The following is a 22,406-nucleotide window of genomic DNA, read 5'->3' on the forward strand; positions in this document are numbered from 1 at the left end:
GAAGTCAGCCTGACCGTTTCTGAATTTCTGGCTACCTTTCAGTGCTCGTCTTCCATCCTGAGGGTCGCTAGGCAACCGAAGAATAGCCCTGAGAACGTGCATTAAGCATTACTTCTATCACTTGGCTTTTTAGCAGGGTACAAGAGAAGGGAAAGACAGGAGAATGGCTATAGTTTCAGAAGGAATATTTTCTTTCCTCTCCTACGGGACAAGGGACAGGTCTACACATTTTAGGTTCATTTTAGGCGTATGTCAATAGCAATGTGATCTGTAAAATCAGCTGACAGGCATCTGTGGGTATGGATAAACACCAGCACAGCTGACAGGATTAGACATTAGTTTTGTACTTCAAGGGATGTTCACTCATCAAAGGATTTGGGATTTGTCTGCCTGTTTGGTTTAAACTAAACTGTCACCAATCTTTTTTATATTTAACAGATTCATTTGTTCTTCAAAAAACAAAGAATACATGCAATCCAAAAAAAAAAAATCATCTTCATTACATTTTTTCCCTATTTAGTAATTGACTATATCCAGTTTTAGATTTTAAACACCACATCTTTATTCTGCTCTTCATTTGATTACTGGTTATGTTGTATAAGGGCTAGAGGCAGCCAGATCTTCAAGAAAAGCCATAGTGGCACTGTGAATAGAATCTTTAGTAATTTGTGTAAATAGTATGCAAATTTTAGGCAGTATAGACATGGCCTATGTTTTAATATAGTCATATTAACTGGCAAATGACAACATCATATTTGAAACATGGGCTTTCTCTACAAAAATATAGGTTTTAGACGATCATGTCCTGCATTTATAATGCTAACAAGAATCACAAACATAATTTATTCATTAGTCACAAAGTTCTGTACAGCAGCATATTATCCAGGGGTCCCCAAACTAAGGCATGTGGGCTGCATGCAGACCCCTGAGGCCATTTATACGGCCCCTGCCGCACTTCCGGAAGGGGCACCTCTTCCATTGGTGGTCAGTGAGAGGAGCACTGTATGTGGCAGCACCGCAAAGCGTGGCGTTGCTCACGTACAGTACTACTTCCTGTGACATGGGACGTACGCGTCATATCACTTGTTAGGGCTAGCAGTGACAAATATGAAACCAGATATTGGCCATCTCATTAGCCAAAAGCAGGCCCATAGTTCCCATTGAAATACTGGTCAGTTTGTTGATTTAAATTTACTTGTTCTTTATTTAAATATTGTATTTGTTCCCATTTTGTTTTTTTACTTTAAAATAAGATATGTGCAGTGTGCATAGGGATTTGTTCATAGTTTTTTTTATAGTCTGGCCCTCCAACAGTCTGAGGGACAGTGAAGTGGCCCCCTGTGTAAAAGGTTTGGGGACCACTGTACTATACTATTGATAAAAAATTCTATCCAGGTAAAACCAATGGGATATTAAAAAAATTTTAACAGCTTACAATTTCATGAAAACGCACATTTCAAATGATTCTGCTTGGTTTTATTTGTACTAACCTTTGGCCCTGGGATTCCGTCCTGTCCCACTTCTCCAGGCAACCCGGGCTCACCCTCAAAATAAAAAATAGATACTATTAAATAAAATAGACAGTACATTATATATAGATCATTAGGAGATATGGCCATCTAATAATGCTTCAAAAGTAGATAGAAAGTAAGTGTCTACTAGTATAAATACAAGTTAGCCTATTTGGTTCAAAATTCCATGTGCTAGGGACTAAGAACAAAACAGAGCTAATTTCCTTTGTTTAATCTTTTCTCCTTTAAGAAAGCCGAAGCAACTTACCAATATGAAAGGAATATCTACCATTGTACTGGGTACATTCAGAGTTAAAGACAACTGAAAACATAAGACTCCCTTGATGGAGAACTTTTAAGTGATTCATCAGTTCAGGAAAATATAGATTAATTCATTATATCATTAGACTTAATCAGATGAGCATTTCCAAATATAAATCTTGAAGGACATACACATCTACTTATTTCACTTAGACATATCTGACATAAAAGTAAAATTGGCTTTGTTTTTCTCTTTCCAATTTTACTGTAAAATTAATTAAAGCAAAACATACAGACTTACAGCTCTCGTTGTCATTGTGAGTGACAGACATTGGGGAAAAAGATGATGGCTATTATGTTAGAAAGTGCTCCATTTCACAGAGATGATGATGTATGTCAGTCTTTCTAGACTCAGCCAGAAACTGTTTTCCAAGGAGGAGAGTGCCTTGAAAGGCCCAGAAGCAAAGGAGAGATACTCTGGCTCTCTGCTTCCATGTGGCTCCAACTTATAGCAACTAGAATTTCATTTTCATTTACAAACGTTCTCAATGCCCTTTACTATCTGCTCCAACTAATGAATGACTTTCTTCTTCTACTGAGGGTAGTAAAGTTGCTTCTTATTGATTAAAAAAAATCCCCAGATTTTATTATTAGATTAGCCACAGCAAACTTAGCTGATTTTTAAGCATGTTTTCTAAGTCACCTGGAAGTCAGGGATTGTACCATTTTAACATTTGTACTTTCAGCAAAAATATACATGAACATGTATAAAAATATGTACATTAATAATAATAGTAACATTTTAAGTACCAGGAACTTTACATTCATAAACTCAACTATCACAAATTTCTCTGAGGTAAGTACTAGTTTTATCTCTACTTAACAGATGAAGAAATTAAGATACAGAAAGGTTAAATAATTCTTTTCAGATTTACACAACACTAGCCAAGTTTTGAACTCTCATGATCTGGTGTAAGAGGTTGTGCTCTTAACGACATAATGCATTGCTGAATGAATGAAGGCATCTACAAATCAGGAGAGAGTAGATGATATTTGTATCCTCACTATTAATGGGTATATACTCCTCATTTGTAAATGTGCTTTCAGAATAAACAGAATCCTGAATTAAATATTACTTATAAAGATTATTTATGTACACCTATCAGATAAACTGAGAAATGCAAAGCTTACAGTGTCTTTCCAGAAGAGAAAAAATATTTTACTATTATACTGGATTATTATAATTGTGAAAGTCTTAACTACTGGAAGTTAAGAAATTCTGCTTCCTGTATCAAGTTACATTATAATGGTAACTCTTGCACTTTCCTTGGTAAAATGGCAAAACTGTTGACTTAAAATAATGATGGCCATTATAGGGAAATTTTGATAGGCCATTTGTAAATCACAAAGGGTAAGAACTTGGAGACAGAACCCATCCTGAAAGAGAACTATCATTTTACTGTGCAAGCAGAAAAAGAGCTATCAAGTCTGCTTTCTTCAAAAACTCTACAACAGGATGCACTAATGTCATAACTCATGGTTGAATGCAAATAAGAGATGCTGCCAGGGAACAATACAAACTTTGTTTAGATTTTCAAAGAATAACCATGGTAGCCAGAATAATAATAAAAAATGGTTAAGCCTTTGGAACCAGACAAAATACATGCTGAGACTTTGAAGCAAGGAAGAGAAACATTGCTTAGGTATCTGCATAACATCTTCCTAAATATATGAACATCGAGGGACTAAAATTTGATCTTTTTATTTTATACATTGTTAAAATAATCTTTAATATAAAAGGAAATACAAAAACAAAAAAACTACACCTATAATCCTGTTACTCTCTAATAACTGTTTTTATTTTGTCCTGTTTCCTTCTAGTCTTTAATATGTATGCTTACATATTTTGAAGGAATTTGTAAGCTGATAACATAGTCTGATATTTTTTATTATTTTATACCACGCATTTGTTTTCACACATTATTTATGATTGTCTTGTGCATAGTTTAATTATCATCTATTAAAGTTAGGTCTGATCACTGTTTAATCTGTCCCAAATTTTTGAATACTTAGGTCATTTCCAATTTTTGCTATTAAAGATAAACTAAAATAAACACCTTTGCAAATATTTATTAAAGATAAACTAAAATAAACACCTCTGCAAATATTTTTTAAATTTCATTTATTTATTGATTTTTAGAGAGAGTGGAAGAGAGAGAGACATTGATTTGTTATTCCACTTATTTATGCATTCATTGGTTGATTCTTATATGTCCTGACTAGGAATTGAAGCTGCAACTTTGGTATACAGTATTGGAACAACGCTCTAACCAATTGAGATACACAGCCAGGGCATTCTGCAAATGTTTCTTAATTGCTTTCCAAAAGGGCTCTGAGTTTTATCTTCTTATATAAGCACCTATTCTGTGCTACTTTTTCACAATTTCATTAGCACAGGATATGGAGGAGAAAGAATTATTAGATGATGGCCTCATGGCCAACTATTTACTTGGGCAAGAAAAAAAATACAAATAAACATCTCAATCAGCATCTCACATCAGTCATTCCATGGCTGAGTAGGAGAGGGCATGGCTTTGCTCTAGACCAGGGGTAGTCAACCTTTTTATACCTACCGCGCACTTTTGTATCTCTGTTAGTAGTAAAATTTTCTAACCGCCCACTGGTTCCACAGTAGTAGTGATTTAAAAAAGGGAACTAACTTTACTTTATAAAATTTATAAAGCAGAGTTATAGCAAGTTAAAGCATACAATAATAATTACTTACCAAGTACTTTATGTTGGATTTTCACTAAGTTTGGCAGAATAAATCTTTATAAAACAATTTACTACAGTTAAATCTATCTTTTTATTTATACTTTGGTTGCTCTGCTACCGCCCATCATGAAAGCTGGAATGCCCACTAGGGGGTGGTAGGGACCAGGTTGACTACCACTGCTCTAGATGCTGGCATCTAGTAGAAACCATCTCTAGAAACCATTTCCTCTCTAGCTGTAATGGTAACATAGCACATTGTTCTCTAGAGGTATCAAACCTGCCATGTGACAAATCTATAGGGCTATAAAGAATTGTCCTTTGAATATGATTTCTTCTTATATACAGTTTCAGTAGGACCTGTGAGTGCTTAGGTTTTCTGAAGATAATAGGATCAAAGCTTCATGCATTGCTTTTGTCTTCAGAACAGGTATCACAGCCATACTTTCAACATTGCAGTAAGTTTGATCTTGAAGGCATTCAGGACATTCTGACATTCTAATTTTGTTCCAGTTTGAAATGTGTTATCATACCTCTTGTCTTAAATTAACTACACATTCAACATCTCTTACCATTGGAGCTTCAAGAGCAACTCCACTCATGCAGGGCTCTCATCTCTGACATAATGTGCCTGAATATCTTGTTCTCACCAAATTCTTATTTGCTATGATATATGTACTCTAAAGCTGCCATATGTATTACATACAGCAAAGTTTTCTGTGACTATTTTAATAAGCACAAAAGAGAGTTTACTGTTGCTCAGCTTTATATCTATCTCTTGCAAGGTTAAATATTTTTCATGTGTTTATAACTTAAATACATATCTCACAAAATTTTAAAGCTGAAAAGTAAATAAGCTGTTTCCTGAGTGAATCAAGGGAGGATAGAATCAAGAAGGAAAGAATGACTCATAGAATTTTACCTTTCTAATAAATTATATCAAGAAAAATACCAAAAATTTATGTGAAACTAAAAAAGAACACAAATAGCCTCAGCAATCTTGAAAAGGAAGAATAAAGTTGGAGGTATCACGCTTCCTAATTTGAAGTTATACTGGAAGGCCATTGTACTCAAAACAGCCTGGTACTGGCATAAGAACAAGCATATAGATCAATGGAACAGAACAGAGAACCCAGAAATAAACCTTTATGGACAACTGATATTTGACAAAGGAGGTAAGAGCATACAATGGAGTAAAGACAGCCTCTTTAACAAATGGTGTTGGGAAAACTGGACATCTAACTGCAAAAAAATGAAACTAGACCACCAATTTACACCATTCACAAAAATAAACTCAAAATGGATAAAAGACTTAAATGTAAGCTGTGAAACCATAACCATCTTAGAAAAAAACATAGGCAGTAAGCTCGCCGGCATCTCTCACAGCAATATATTTTCTGATTTATCTCCAAAGGCAAGTAAAATAAAAGACAGGATAAACAAATGAACTATATGAAACTAAAAAGCTTTTGCACAGTTAAAGACAATAAGAACAGAATAAAAAGACAACTACACAATGGGAGAACATATTCGACAATATGTCTGATAAGGGGTTAATAACCAAAATTTATAAAGAACTTATAAAACTCAACACCAGGAAGACAAACAATCCAATCAAAAAATGGGAAAAAGAAATGAATAGACACTTCTCCAAAGGGGACATACAGATGGCCAATAGGCATATGAAAAAATGCTAAACATCACTAATCATTAGAGAAATGCAAATTAAAACCACAATGAGATATCACCTCACACCAGTCAGAATAGCGCTCATCAACAAAACAACACAGAATAAATGTTGGCGAGGATGTGGAGAAAAAGGAACCCTACTGCATTGCTGGTGGGAATGCAGACTGGTGCAGCCACTATGGAAAACAGTATGGAGATTCCTCAAAAAATTAAAAATCGAACTGCCTTTTGACCCAGCTATCCCACTTTTAGGAATATACCCCAAGAACACCATAGCACTGTTTCAAAAGGAGAAATGTACCCCCATGTATATAGCAGCATTGTTCACAATAGCGAAGATATGGAAACAGCCTAAGTGTTCATCAGTGGACGAGTGGATTAAAAAGCTTTGGTGCATATATACTATGGAATACTACTCAGCCATAAGAAATTATGACATCGGATCATTTACAACATGGATGGACTTTAATAACATTATACTGAGCGAAATAAGTAAATCAGAAAAAACTAAGAACTATATGATTCCATACATAGGTGGGACATAAAAATGAGACTCAGAGACATGGACAAGAGGGTGATGGTTATGGGGGGGAAGGGAGGGGAGAGAGGAGGGGCACAAAGTAAACCAGATAGAAGGTGTCGGAAAAAAATTTGACTTTGGGTGATGGGTATGCAACATAATCAAATGTCAAAATTACCTGGAGATGTTTTCTCTGAACATATGTACCCTGATTTATCAATGTCACAGTCATGGAGCATTCTCTTATTACACAAACTTAGTTTCCCAGGTTGTTAGAAAGTAATGTTAAAGATAAAATGCTGTACAACTCTGAGGACCAAGGTCAAATTATAGGATACTGGAAGGCATTAATTCACAAAATTTAGTGAAAATTTACTACATGTTCAACTCTTGGTTATTCTTGGTATATAAAGATAAAACAGATATGGCACACGTCAGTGCCTAAAGGGCTTATTTTTGAGTGAGAAAAAAAGATATACACAAAAATAACTTGATGGCATCTAATTAAAGTCATAAAACCATTGCTTTAAACAAATTTTTCTTATACTATATACTTAAAGTAAAAAGGAATAATAAATAGAAACCAATGGTAAGTCTTAATGAAGAATGAACCATATATCATATATTGTATTCATATTTTCTGATATATGAGTACCATATATAATTATCATGAGGCCTGTTCAAAGTTGTAATATTACATTGCTACATAATATAGTACAAATGTACATATGTAGAAAAATATATTGGAAAATTACAGACAAAAAAAGGGAATTAGGTTTTTTGTGTTTGGAGAGCTAGTCTTGTTGGTTGGGTAATCTATCCATCTATTTCTGAATGCACTTCACAGTCACAAGTTCTGAAGGACACTCTAAAGACAGAGTAAAGAAAGATGGCAGCTAACTCCTTAACTGCAGGTCTGATGGGTTTTCTCTACTCTACCTTATCTTCTCAGGCTCTTCCCACTGTGTTACTCCCAAAAAACAATTTGCGTATTCAAGCTAAAAATAAGTTGGACTGACTTTTAAGAAGAATGGTTTGCTGCTTTCTTTTCTTTTTTTTCCTCTTTCTTTATTTTTTAAACCAAACACTCTTTAGAACCCTAATGTAAAACATCACTGAAGGATTTACAATTATTTCAGGTACTGCTATTTAGAGACAACTTGGAAGATACTTAAAGATAGAAAGGAATGCCGTTTTCCTATGAAACTGAGTGCCAAACGGAGCTGGGTTATTTAGCAGTAATATTGCTCGCCATCACTCAATCCCAATTGTTTTTCATTCTGGCAATAAAAATGAGTCATAGCTTAAAAATTTTTAGCATAATATAATTTTACATTCACTTGTCAAAAACAGATTTGTTTTCTTTATGTACTGCATTTTCTGAAAGAACTCATCCACACAAAAGAGAAAAATATAAACTACAGGGCACACAGACCAGCAGTGGATGGAGTGTGCTCATGACATCAGCCTTAAGGTTTGTCCTACCTCTGGAGTTGGTGGCGTTGGCACATATGTGCAATAAAACAAAGACTGAAAATGGGCAGTGAGGTCATTGCTCCCTCTAACACACTGGTGTGTGGCAGCTGTCTTCCCGACAGTGACAGAACATTCACAGATCTCAGTGACTTGAGTGGTGAGCAGGTCTGGCCTTTAGTCATTCTTCTCTGTCCACAGGCAATCATGGGGGAGAGGAGCTGTACCTTTAAAGAGCTTCAGGGCCTTGGAGGCTTTGGCAGCAATTGGATAGAGAACACTTAGTAGAAGAGGATTCTTTAAAAGTGAGGTGCTCAGCAGGGACTTCAGATAAAACCTTTTGGGGAAGAGTTAGGAAAATGGGGTTTCTGCTCTCCATTCACATGTATGCTCTCTCTCTAATCTGGTTTTTCACTCTAGTCTCCTCATAAATGAGTATGAATGCGAGCTTGGGTGGACGGGGGAGGTACAACATATTTTACCTTAAAATTTATAGAAATGTAGCATTTTGCCACACAATAATACAAAATAAGAATCTAAGCCCCAACTTTCAAGTGTAATGAATACTCTAGAACAGGGGTCCCTAAATTACGGCCCGCGGGCCGCATGCGGCCCCCTGAGGCCATTCATCCGGCCCCCACTGCACTTCCGGAAGGGGCACCTCTTTCATTGGTGGTCAGTGAGAGGAGCATATTGACCATCTCATTAGCCAAAAGCAGGCCCATAGTTCCCCTTGAAATACTGGTCAGTTTGTTGATTTAAATTTACTTGTTATTTTAAATATTGTATTTGTTACCGTTTTCTTTTTTTACTTTAAAATTAGATATGTGCAGTGTGCATAGGGATTTTTTTATAGTTTTTTTTTATAGTCCGGCCCTCCAACGGTCTGAGGGACAGTGAACTGGCCCCCTGTGTAAAAAGTTTGGGGACCCCTGCTCTAGAAGAATCTTTGGTCTTTTTGACACTCCTGCACACATCTGTGAACTCCCAGGGACACCCCCCCCCCAGCTTAAGACCTAATGTAAGGGAGATCCAGTTGACACTAATAACATATATTTTAGCTCCACCATTTTAAAAAATAAGTTTATGTGGGTTAGCCTGCTAAACTATTTATCCTTGGATACAAGGTCTTTTATATATGTCATCTATACATACTTTGACTCTAAAACACAGCCCACTTGAATATTGGAGATATACAAATGTCCCTGCATTACAGGAGGGGTCACGGAATCCCTCCAGGGCCACCCCTCCCGGTGCCCATGGCCTTCATTTATTTTCACTGTTGCAACACTTACCAACTAAGGTATAATTTTTTGTACCTTTTTTGTTTCCCTCACTATGACTGCCAGATTTGGGAAATTAAAATACAAAATACCCAGTTAAAAATAAATTTTAGATAAACAAATAATTTTTTAATAAAGTCTATCCCAAACATTAAATGGGACACAGTCATATTAAAATTATGTTTTTTTAATCTGAAATTCAAATTTAATTGTCATTTTATATTTTATTTGGTGACTCTTTCCCATCCCCATCCCCTCACCAGCACTAGAATAGAAACTTTATCTATTTGCTCACTTTTCTTTGCTTAGTGCTTATAAACTATTCCTGAACACAGTCATTGCTCAGGACACAAATGGTGGAGGAGAGAGTAAATACAGGAGATGCAAACACATTAAACCCACATGAAGATGTTAAGCGCTTAGAACTCTTTCAGGACCGGAAACTGGAAAAGACCTGTACCCAGGGTGGCAGGAGATGGCTCTTTGTCTCAGTTACAGCAGGACCCGGGGAAAAAGAGGACTGGTCTCAACTCAGCAGCGACACCGTCAAGCACGCAGGCTCACTGAAATATTAATATTGGGCCCTGGCCGGTTGGCTCAGCGGTAGAGCGTCGGCCTGGCGTGCAGGGGACCCGGGTTCGATTCCCAGCCAGGGCACATAGGAGAAGCGCCCATTTGCTTCTCCACCCCCCCCCTCCTTCCTCTCTGTCTCTCTCTCCCCCCCCCCCCCCCCCCCCCCCCCCGCAGCCAAGGCTCCATTGGAGCAAAGATGGCGCCCGGGCGCTGGGGATGGCTCCTTGGCCCCTGCCCCAGGCGCTAGAGTGGCTCTGGTCTTGGCAGAGCGACGCAGCGGAGGGGCAGAGCGTCGCCCCAGGTGGGCGTGCCGGGTGGATCCCGGTCGGGCGCATGCGGGAGTCTGTCTGACTGTCTCTCCCAGTTTCCAGCTTTAGAAAAATACAAAAAAAAAAAAAAAAAAATTGAAGAACAGAGAAAGAGCACAGGGTATGAGCTTCTGTGGGGCTCAGCTTTCCCTCTATGCAGTGGGTGGGGGACAATCACATGCTTCTTTTCTCCCAGCTCTGAAGGATTCAACGCTGCTGAAGTCCCAGTTTCTTAGGCTGTGGGAGTCCAAGACCTGCTCTCCAGGCCCCTGTTTGAGGACCTGCATCTGTACATGTCACCTCTGTTTTGCCCCCGAGCAATTCAGACATGACAGTCAGTCAGTTGCCTGGAGAATTCCACTCTCCCCACGCCTTTTGTGAGTTCGGGATGGGATAGCCGGTGTCCTCGGAAGGTGTCACGTCGCAAGCATGCCCTCCTTCCTCATCTCGCCGGCTTCTCCTTTCTACCCGTCCCATCTCAATGGCTTCCCTCCTTCCTGTCTTCCTCGACTATCCTGGGAGTTCAGTTTTACTCTCTCTTATGTGGAGCAATTCAATAGTTTGAAAAAGCTTCTTCTTGCATACCCACCTCCTAATTCTTTTTCTGCTTCTTTCCTGGAGGCAGCGGAGGCTCTGTGACACACTGAAGGGAAACCAGAAAACCCACAGCCTGGGCGGCGAGGGCTGGTCGTGCGTCAGAGCTGGGCTAGCCCTTCGGAAGACTTGGTTTCTTTAATCAGCAAACTGCAGCCCTAAAATTAGAACCTCTTCATCCACATTGGTAATGTAAATACTAATGAGCAGAAAAGTAGACGGATCAGCTAGGAACTTAATAAAAGTACTCCATTTCAGATAATGTACTGAATTAGGGCTTAAGCTGATTAAAGTAAAAACTAAACTAAACCTCACAATCAAGCCTTCATTATAATTTTTTTTAAAGTATAAAATGTCCAAAAGCGTAAAATAAGAAAACATGATAGCTGTATCAATAATATTACAGTATGGACTATTTCAGAAATAAGACTACTGGTTAGCTTTTTATTTTAGTTGTCTGTACTATTACTGTAGACAGAACTGTAAAAACTAGAATTTGAACACAGAAATTCAAATGCAAAGCAAGAGTAAGAATTTAGGGGTCATAGAAAGTAACTGAGTTGAGTTTATTTGGGTAAAATTGATACAAAAGAACAGAATTATCTGCTGTGAGCACACCCTAAAATGTAAAGGTCTGGGTAGTCGTACATGGATAAGCCCATGCACTGCACAATGCTAATGTCCTCCCTTCTGTCCCCGCCCAGCTCTCTGTGTCCCCCAGGAAGACCCTCGGGGGCAGCGTGCAAACGTACAGCCTGCAAGCTCCACCCGCAGGTCCCCACTGATAACTGCTCCTGGGTCCCCCAGGGTAGGAGCACTCCCCCAGCTGTGTGGTCCGCACTTGGGAACACAGACCTGGGGGTGAGGCCAACACAGGCACTGGAAGCAGACTCAGGACAGCTGAGGGAGGAATTCCTGCACTCTGGGGACCCGGAGTGTGATCAGAGGGGAAGACTGAGCACATCTCCTCGGCCCACGGACTGCTCACCTGTGGGAAGGGTTACACTCCCAGAGGGACAACGGAGGCTGGACGAGGAGCCCCAAGTGCTGAGGTCTAAGGAGAACAACATCCAGTACTCCCTTTTTAAATAACTTAGGAAGGTCCAAAAGTTGGCAAAAATCGGCCAGAGAGCATGACGCCACAGAGGGCACTCTTTTCTGCATACAAAAAAAAAAAAAATTCTGTTTATACTCTCATGGAAAAAAATAAAAAGAACAAAGACGTGTTTAGAAAGACAAAGTGTCTAAATGGATGAAGGGGTGGGGTATGTGATGTGTGTTTGTTAGAGCTGGGTTAAACCACATACTACACCAGGGGTCCCTAAAGTTTTTACACAGGGGGCCAGTTCACTGTCCCTCAGACCATTGGAGGGCCGGACTATAAAAAAAAACTATGAACAAATCCCTATGCACACTGCACATATCTTATTTTAAAGTAAAACAAACAAAAAACAAAAAACAAAAACAGGAACAAATACAATATTTAAAATAAAGAACAAGTAAATTTAAATCAACAAACTGACCAGTATTTCAATGGGAACTATGGGCCTGCTTTTGGCTAATGGGATGGTCAATGTGCTCCTCTCTCTGACCACCAATGAAAGAGATGCCCCTTCCGGAAGTGCAGTGGGGTCCAGATAAATGGCCCCAGGGGGCCACATGCGGCCTGCGGGCTGTAGTTTGGGGACCCCTGTACTACACAGTGGTTCAGCTCCTTGTGTTGCACAGACCTCTTAGTGAGATGATCTGTGTTTACTGCAACTTTCCACGGGACTGGGGCCGCTCGAAAAGAACCTGCAGTGGCAGTAGCTAATCACCATCTGACATTTCTCCAGGGAGGACCAGGCTGAGGGAGAGGCCATGGCCCACTGTGTATCCAACTAGAAAGGGACTCAGCAGTTTTGCTGGCTGTTTGGGGAAAGACATCCATCCACTCCCTGGAGGTAGAGGGGAAAGGATGAAGACCCAGGAATGATTGGCAGCCCCTGAACCACCAGAACAGGAACTGGGGGGAAGGCAGCAACGTGGAGACAGTGTGAGGACATAAAAGAACCGGCGTCCACAGGGACGACACTTAGCTGGCAAGCAAAGTAAAGCAGAAGTCTGCGTTAGTGCAGGATTTTCAAGTTACATGAGCAATAAGTACCTCCATTTTAAAAGATTTCTTCGGGATTCTATGACTAGCAACATAATGTCCCCTTAATACTGTGTCCATCCTTAAATTCAAAATACCCACTTAATTTTTTTTCCTATAGTTCTTAATAAATCTATGAATGTTTTGGATGATAAATTATTTTTTTCTTTTGAGAAGAAACCATGCCTAATTATTAATGGAAATGTGAGATGGTTATGTCCAACTGGAAAAGTTCTAAAGATCAGTGAAGAGAAGTATAAAGAGACATTCACTTACACACCCAGGAGGTTTCTGAGTTCATGGAGTTATTAATGTCTCCAGTTTACAGAGGAAAATGGCCTGTTCTTATGTAATAATATATTTAAACAAACAACTATATTTATTACTTCCTTTATTTTTTTCTGATTAAATTTGAGGTAACTACTATGATCTTTGTTTGAAAAACGGAAAAACTGGCCCTGGCTGGTTGGTTCAGTGGTAGAGTGTCGACTCAGCATGTGGAACTTCCGGATTCAATTCCCAGTCAGGGCACACAGGAGAAGCAACCATCTGTTTCTCCCCCCTTCTCCTCCCCCTTTTCTCTCTTTTCCTCCCACAGCCATGGCTCAATTGGTTCTAATACACTGGCCCTGGGTGCTCAAGATGGCTCTTTGGAGCCTCTGCCTCAGGTGCTAAAAATAGCTTGGTTGTGAGCATTGGCTCAGATAGCCAGAACATTAGTCCCAGATGGGGAATGCCAGGTGGATCTTGGTCGAGCACATGTGGGAGTCTGTTTCTGTATTTCCCTTCCTCTCACATTGAAAGAAAGAAAGAAAGAAAGAAAGAAAGAAAGAAAGAAAGAAAGAAAGAAGAAAGAAAGAAAGAAAGAAAGAAAAGAAAAAAGAAGAAAGAAAAGAGAAAGAAGAAAAATATTTTAGTGGTCAGAAACTTGGAGAAAAGTTAGTCTATGATGTATATACAAATCCTATAGTGGTTGCTAATTTGGCATTTTAAAAACAGAATTCTAAGATCAAGGTTGCCTGCAATTTAATTGGTAAGGGTTGCAACATAGTGATGATTTCTCTCCCCCTTGCCAAATGCTGGTTACCTTTTAAGTTCCCCTAAAATCATCTCCTCAGGGAAGCATTCCTTGACCTTTTGCTTCAGGCCAGGCTGCTCTGTGCTTCTCCCCTACAGTACCTGCCTGTAATTTAACAGATTTTAGTGTGACTGTTCACTTAATGTCCATAGCCTCAACTGGCTGGAAATCCATGAGGGCAGAGACAGAGTTAATACTAGTGCTCACGTGGTGCCTATCCTCAGGAGTTAGAGCTAACAGATAATTAAAGAAGTCAATGAGTGAATCAATGGACACATTTAAAGAAAGTTTTAAAAAGAAGTTTGAGAATTCTGTATGCAATTTAATCAGATCTAGTAAACTAGTATTTTTGTGAGCCCTTCTACAATACACAGTGTCCCTTCAGTTAAAATGGACACTAAGTGGGCTGGATGTCCTAATGCATCTGGACACAGCTGCTTTGTCCTTTCCTTGTTTTGCAACAGCCTGCAAGCAGCGTCCCTTCCTCTTGTCCCCCTCACCCCACCTATCCCCTTCCCTCAGCTTTTGATTCTCCCCTTTCCCAATATTTTCATTTAGCAGAATGATAACTGGTATCAAATTTTATAGTAACGCAACTAAACAAAATCAGGGAAAAGTGGTTTTTAAAAAAATCTTACTATCATTGTTTTACTTCAAGCCAGCATGAAATTGCCCCTCTCAACTAAGCTTTTATTTCTCTCTAAAGGTACTTTAAAAAGTCTCTTTAAGAGTTAACTTATATTATAAAAATGCCTCAGAGCATATGAATCACATTCGAGGATGAAGTGATTTGATTATATGAAATATCCTATAGAAGACAAAAATGATGTTTCAGAAGGAAGAATACATCAATTGTTATACATAGTGACTGGAGAAAAAAGCCATGTATTCTTAGACTTTTATTGTACACACTTGTTAAATTCAAAAGACAGACAAATACATTTTAAAAAAATTAATTTTTAACTTTAACCTGCAACAGAACTAAATTGCTGTAAGATAATTTCCCTGAGCTATTAATTAATCTGGAATCAGACATCAGTCACTTTATTTAACTCTAAAAATTTTTATGTAAAGTCTAAAATTGAAAAGTCATAAATGGATTGGGTAATAGATCACTGGGTAAGTTCTGTTATAGGAAAACATTAAACTAACCAGAAAACAAACCAAATTCTAATATATTCAAATCCTTCAGGAATTTAATTTAGACTGTTTAATGACAGAGTCAAGGTAGCCAAAGAAAAGAGTGTACTTAGTGGTTTCAATAAGTAAGTCAAGAATAAAAAAATATTGAAGCTCATGCATAGCCCACTGTATAGACTTGAATAACAGCTTGACCTTTGAAAGTCTGAAAGCTTCAATTTATCTGCTCTCTAAATATACTTACAGTAAAAATGCCATTAGAAGTATGCTGTGAGGATGAATGTCAGTGAAGAACTGTGAGACTCATGGATAAGAGATGAAAAGGAACTCTAAATATCATAACCATAAACTAATTAAAATTTAATGTGACTTAAAAATCACATTGCTATCTGGGATAGATTCATAGACGATGCACTAATAGCAATTTTTAACATATTTTATTTGGGAGTCTTAAGAATAATAAATTCTAGGAAACATTTGAAAAATACATGAAACAAGATCACCTGATATTTCTCTTTTGCTTTGGAAACAATCTCTATGATTCTGGGACTTTAGAAAAATTCTAACTTGCTTAGACAAAAATCATTTGTTTTTAATCTTGAAAGTCTTTAACACTGTTTTCATAGTAACAAAGAAACAAGGATGTGAACTAAGAGATACACAAATTAGACATCTATTGTACCCTGTGTCTCTCCCTAGACCCTAGTCTTGGGCACTGACTGCTACTCAAATAAATTGTCACAATGATGATTTGTTTATGGATGCCAAAAAATGTGAAAATGTAGAAAGAGTAGAAAAATATAGGCTTCTAATAATACCAATTAAATGTTGAAATTTTAAAAGTTCTGACATGTATGTTGTAGACAGCAATTTATTTTCTCAAAGGATGCTTCAGTTTAAAAAAGGCCCACCACCAAATTATTTTTAAAAGCCCATACACTTGTGCAGTATATTTAAGAAGTGTTTAATTAACAAATATTCAGGTGTACATTTCTGTGTATGTGTGTAGGGGACATTAAGGAATACAAATAAAATTTTAATTATACCTATGCCAACAAGATCTATTTATGAGAATTACAAAAATTTTTATGTCCAATACTATTATCCAGAGAAGAAGAAGACAACATGCCGTATTTTTAGGCGAGATGGTATTAAATCTGCTCTGTTTCAGCTATTTGTTAGAAACCAATCCAGATTATGGGAAAAACAACTTTCAGAACTGGGAACAGATGATGCTAGAAGCTGGCGGAACTGGGAATAAGACATGGGTGACTTTTTGTAGATACACAGTATCACTTAGGGATTTAGAGATAAGCTGGTACATCTTCTCTCATTTTACAGATGACCCCCCCTTGGCCCAGAGAGGAAAGGGCCTTCAACGGGCTGCACGGGAAGTGGAAGACCACAGAGTACCCGCTCCGGGACAGCGCGCTTGCGTCCCGCCTCCGTCTCCTCAGACGAAGGCTGAGCTTTCAAGTAGTTCAAGGTGTGCCTTTTTCTTTCCCAAATCCATCGTACTTACACCCCACTACCTAGTGTGTGGTGGGGGGAGGGGGGACCAGGGAACAGAGAAGCATTTTATATTTATATTTAGATATTATATTTATTTTATATATTATATTTACATGTAACCTTGTCTATTCATCTTCTCCTTACCATGAAGTCACTGGCTTCTGCTGCCTCCTTGAGAGTAAGCCTGGGCCTCATTTGCTGAAACTCCTGAAGTGTGATACTATTATTATGTATAGATAATTGATAACTACTATATTATGTTCCTTTAGCAATGTCCTCTAGTTGATACTGCAAAGCCTGCATTTGCATTTAACACTCGAGCCTTAGAAACATTCTGTAACTTGCCCAGTGGAGGACGGGAGCTTGAAGCATCCTCTCTGTGCAGCAGAGTCCCTGCTCCCCCCACCTCTGTCCCACACAGTCTCCCATCACTCACAGAAGGGTACCTAGGAGCCATGTGTAGACTGTGCTGCCCGAAAGAGCTACACTGGAGTTTAACGCTGTTACCATTTATGTAGGTCTCCTTTCCTAATATGATCTTAATAACAGGGAGGCCGTTACAAAAATAAGAAATACCCAGATTAGCACTCAAGGTGACCAAAATTTAAAGGAAAGTAGAAAAAAAAAAAAGAAAAGGCAAGGCAAGTCAAGTCACCACCAAATTCATTGATCAAAGCCAGTCATCATGCTGCCTACAAGAAACACATCTAAGCAACAAGGATAAAAACAAATTCAAAGTGAAAGGCTGGAAAACAATATTCCAAGCAAACAGCACCCAAAAAAAAGCAGGTGTAGCAATACTCATATCTAATAATGCTGACTACAAGACAGAAAAAGTACTCAGAGACAAAAATGGTCATTTCATAATGATTAAGGGGAAGTTGAATCAAGAAGACATAACAATCCTTAATATATAGCACCAAACCAAGGAGCACCAAAATATATAAGACAGCTACTTATTGACCTTAAAACAAAAACTAACAAAAATACAATCATACTTGGAGACCTCAATACACCGCTGTCGGCTCTAGATCAGTCATCCAAACAGAGAATCAATAAAGATATAGTGGCCTTAAACAAAATACTAGAACACCTGGATATGATAGACATCTACAGGACACTTCATCCCAAAGCGACAGAGTATACATTTTTCTCTAGTGTACATGGAACATTCTCAAGAATTGACCATATGTTGGGCCACAAAGACAATATCAGCAAATTTAGAAAAACTGAAATTGTACCAAGCATATTTTCTGATCATAAAGCCTTGAAACTAGAATTCAACTGCAAAAAAGAGGGGGGAAAACCCACAAAAATGTGGAAACGAAACAACATACTTCTAAAAAATGAATGGGTCAAAGAAGAAATAAGCGCAGAGATCAAAAGATATATACAGACAAATGAAAATGAAAATACGACATAGCAGAATCTCTGGGATGCAGCAAAAGCAGTAATAAGAGGAAAGTTCATATCACTTCAGGCCTATATGAACAAACAAGAGAGAGCCAAAGTAAACCACTTAACTTCACACCTTAAGGAACTAGAAAAAGAAGAACAAAGACAACCCAAAACCAGCCGAAGAAAGGAGATAATAAAAATCAGAGCAGAAATAAATGAAATAGAGAACAGAAAAACTATAGAAAAAATCAATAAAACAAGGAGCTGGTTCTTTGAAAAGATCAACAAAATTGACAAACCCTTGGCAAGACTCACCAAGGAAAAAAGGCACAGGACTCAAATAAATAAAATCCAAAATGAAAGAGGAGAGATCACCACAGACATCATAGATATACAAAGAATTATTGTAGAATACTATGAAAAATTATATGCCACCAAATACAACAATCTAGAAGGAATGGATAAATTCCTAGAACAATACAACCTTCCTAGACTGAGTCATGAAGAAGCAGAAAGCCTAAACAGATCAATCAGCAGGGAGGAAATAGAAAAAACTATTAAAAACCTCCCCAAAAATAAAAGTCCAGGCCCAGACGGTTATACTAGTGAATTCTATCAAACATTCAAAGAAGACTTGGTTCCTATTCTACTCAAAGTCTTCCAAAAAATTGAAGAAGAAGCAATACTTCCAAACACATTTTATGAGGCCAACATAACCCTCATACCAAAACCTGGCAAGGATGGCACAAAGAAAGAAAACTACAGACCAATATCTCTAATGAATACAGATGCTAAAATACTAAACAAAATACTGGCAAACCGAATACAACAACATATTAAAAAAATAATACATCATGATCAAGTGGGATTCATCCCAGAATCTCAAGGATGGTTCAACATACGCAAAACGGTTAACGTAATACACCATATCAACAAAACAAAGAACAAAAACCACATGATCTTATCAATAGATGCAGAAAAGGCTTTTGATAAAATACAACACAATTTTATGTTTAAGACTCAACAAAATGGGTATAGAAGGAAAATATCTCAACATGATAAATGCCATATATGATAAACCATCAGCCAACATCATATTAAACGGCATAAAACTGAGGACTTTCTACCTTAAATCAGGAACAAGACAGGGTTGTCCACTCTCTCCACTCTTATTTAACGTGGTGCTAGAAGTTCTGGCCAGAGCAATCAGACAAGACAAAGAAATAAAAGGCATCCATATCGGAAAAGAAGAAGTAAAGGTATCACTTTTTGCTGATGATATGATCCTATACATCGAAAACCCGAAGGACTCCACAAAAAGATTATTAGAAACAATAAACCAATACAGTAAGGTCGCAGGATACAAAATTAACATACAAAAGTCCATAGCCTTTCTATATGCCAACAATGAAATATTAGAAAACGAACTCAAAAAAATAATCCCCTTCACGATTGCAACAAAAAAAATAAAATACCTAGGAATAAACATAACAAAGAATGTAAAGGACCTTTATAATGAAAATTACAAAGCATTGTTAAGGGAAATCAAAAAAGATACAATGAGATGGAAAAATATTCCTTGTTCTTGGATAGGAAGAATAAATATAATCAAAATGGCCATATTGGCCTGACCTGTGGTGGCGCAGTGGATAAAGCGTCGACCTAGAAATGCTGAGGTCGCCGGTTCAAAACCCTGGGCTTGCCTGGTCAAGGCACATATGGGAGTTGATGCTTCCAGCTCCTCCCCCCGTCTCTCTCTCCTCTCTAAAATGAATAAATAAAAATAAAAAATAAAAAAAAGAATGTCTGTTTCTGAAAAACTTACTATGTTTAAAAAAAAAAAAAATGGCCATATTACCCAAAGCAATATACAAATTTAATGCAATTCCCATCAAAATTCCTATGAGATTTTTTAAAGAAATAGAACAAAAAATCATCAGATTTATATGGAACTATAAAAGACCCCGAATAGCCAAAACAATCCTAAGGAAAAAGAATGAAGCTGGGGGCATTACAATACCTGACTTTAAACTATATTATAGGGCCACGATAATCAAAACAGCATGGTATTGGCAGAAAAATAGACACTCAGACCAATGGAACAGAATAGAAAGCCCAGAAATAAAACCACATATATATGGTCAAATAATCTTTGATAAAGGGGCTAACAACACACAATGGAGAAAAGAAAGCCTCTTCAACAAATGGTGTTGGGAAAACTGGAAAGCCACATGCAAAAGAATGAAACTTGACTACAGCCTGTCCCCATGTACTAAAATTAATTCAAAATGGATCAAAGACCTAAATATAAGACCTGAAACAATAAAGTACATAGAAGAAGACATAGGTACTAAAATCATGGACCTGGGTTTTAAAGAACATTTTATGAACTTGACTCCAATGGCAAGAGAAGTGAAGGCAAAGATAAATGAATGGGACTACATCAGAATAAAAAGTTTTTGCTCAGCAAGAGAAACTGATATCAAAATAAACAGACAGCCAACTAAATGGGAAATGATATTTTCAAACAACAGCTCAGATAAGGGCCTAATATCCAAAATTTACAAAGAACTCATAAAACTCAACAACAAACAAACAAACAATCCAATAAAAAAATGGGAAGAGGACATGAACCGACACTTCTCCCAGGAAGAGATACAAATGGCCAACAGATATATGAAAAGATGCTCAGATTCATTAGTTATTAGAGAAATGCAAATCAAAACTACAATGAGATACCACCTCACCCCTGTTAGATTAGCTATTATCAACAAGACAGGTAATAGCAAATGTTGGAGAGGCTGTGGAGAAAAAGGAACTCTCATTCACTGTTGGTGGGACTGTAAAGTAGTACTACCATTATGGAGGAAAGTATGGTGGTTCCTCAAAAAACTGCAAATAGAACTACCTTATGACCCAGCAATCCCTCTACTGGGTATATACCCCAAAACCTCAGAAACATTGATACGTGAAGACACATGTAGCCCCATGTTCATTGCAGCACTGTTCACAGTGGCCAAGACATGGAAACAACCAAAAAGCCCTTCAATAGAAGACTGGATAAAGAAGATGTGGCACATATACACTATGGAATACTACTCAGCCATAAGAAATGATGACATCAGATCATTTACAGCAAAATGGTGGGAACTTGATAACATACGGAGTGAAATAAGTAAATCAGAAAAAAACAAGAACTATATGATTCCATACATTGGTGGAACATAAAAACGAGACTAAGAGACATGGACAAGAGTGTGTGGTTACCAGGGGTGGGGGAAGGGAGGACATGGGAGGGAGGGAGGGAGAGAGTTAGGGGGAGGGGGAGGGGCACAGAGAACTAGATAGAGGGTGGCGGAGGACAATCTGGCTTTGGGTGAGGGGTATGCAACATAATTTAATGACAAAATAACCTAGACATGTTTTCTTTGAATATATGTACCCTGATTTATTAATGTCATCCCATTACCATTAATAAAAATTTATTTAAAAAAAAAAAAAAAAAAAAAAAGAAGCCTTCTTCGCTCACCCAAAAAAAAAAAAAAAAAAAAAAAGCCAGTCATCAATTTTGTTAATCTGAATGGATATAAAGTGTTCTAGTAGAAAACAAACACAACATTTTCTTAAAGTAGTTTACTTTTCTTTCTTTCTTTTTTTTTTATACTTTTCTTTCTTTTTTATAGGGGAAAAATTGTTTTATTTTCTAGTTGTTATTTGCCATATTTCTGATGGCACAGAAATCACGTCCTCCTTTAATCATTGTCTGAAAACTATTTTCTAAGCATTAAAAGTGTATTGTTGGAAAAAGTAAAATTGTAATATGGAAAACATGTTTTCTGAAGACAATTTAAAGACATTGAGATGCTTTTCTTAAAAAAGACACACACACACACACACACACACACACACACACACACACACACCTTTATAAGCTGTTTTCTTAGAGAAACAAATTCTAGACAGCCAAAGCATATTTCATGTGCTTTAAGTACAGAACTCTATTTCCAATATTATTTTTACTGTCTAAATGACCTGGGGATTCACTGTTTGCACTTTATTTTTCTAAAGATGATATACCAACTATCATAAATGCTAGATGATTAAGATGAACAGAAATTCCACACTCAAAGTTTTAAGTTCTGTGGAGTAGAAAAAAAATT

At 37.6% G+C, this 22,406-nt stretch overlaps 1 protein-coding gene across 1 annotated transcript in view; it reads right to left on the reverse strand.

Annotated features, from left to right (window-relative positions):
• Positions 1 to 22,406, reverse strand: part of COL25A1 (collagen type XXV alpha 1 chain) — a 599,542-nt gene that overhangs the window by 83,474 nt on the left and 493,662 nt on the right. The window contains exon 13 of the mRNA XM_066384810.1: positions 1,491 to 1,544. Coding sequence (XP_066240907.1) covers positions 1,491 to 1,544 — 54 coding nt within the window. The remainder of the gene's footprint in view (positions 1 to 1,490; positions 1,545 to 22,406) is intronic.

Source organism: Saccopteryx leptura, chromosome 5 (genome assembly GCF_036850995.1).
Source record: "Saccopteryx leptura isolate mSacLep1 chromosome 5, mSacLep1_pri_phased_curated, whole genome shotgun sequence".
NCBI classification, from domain to species: domain Eukaryota; kingdom Metazoa; phylum Chordata; class Mammalia; order Chiroptera; family Emballonuridae; genus Saccopteryx; species Saccopteryx leptura.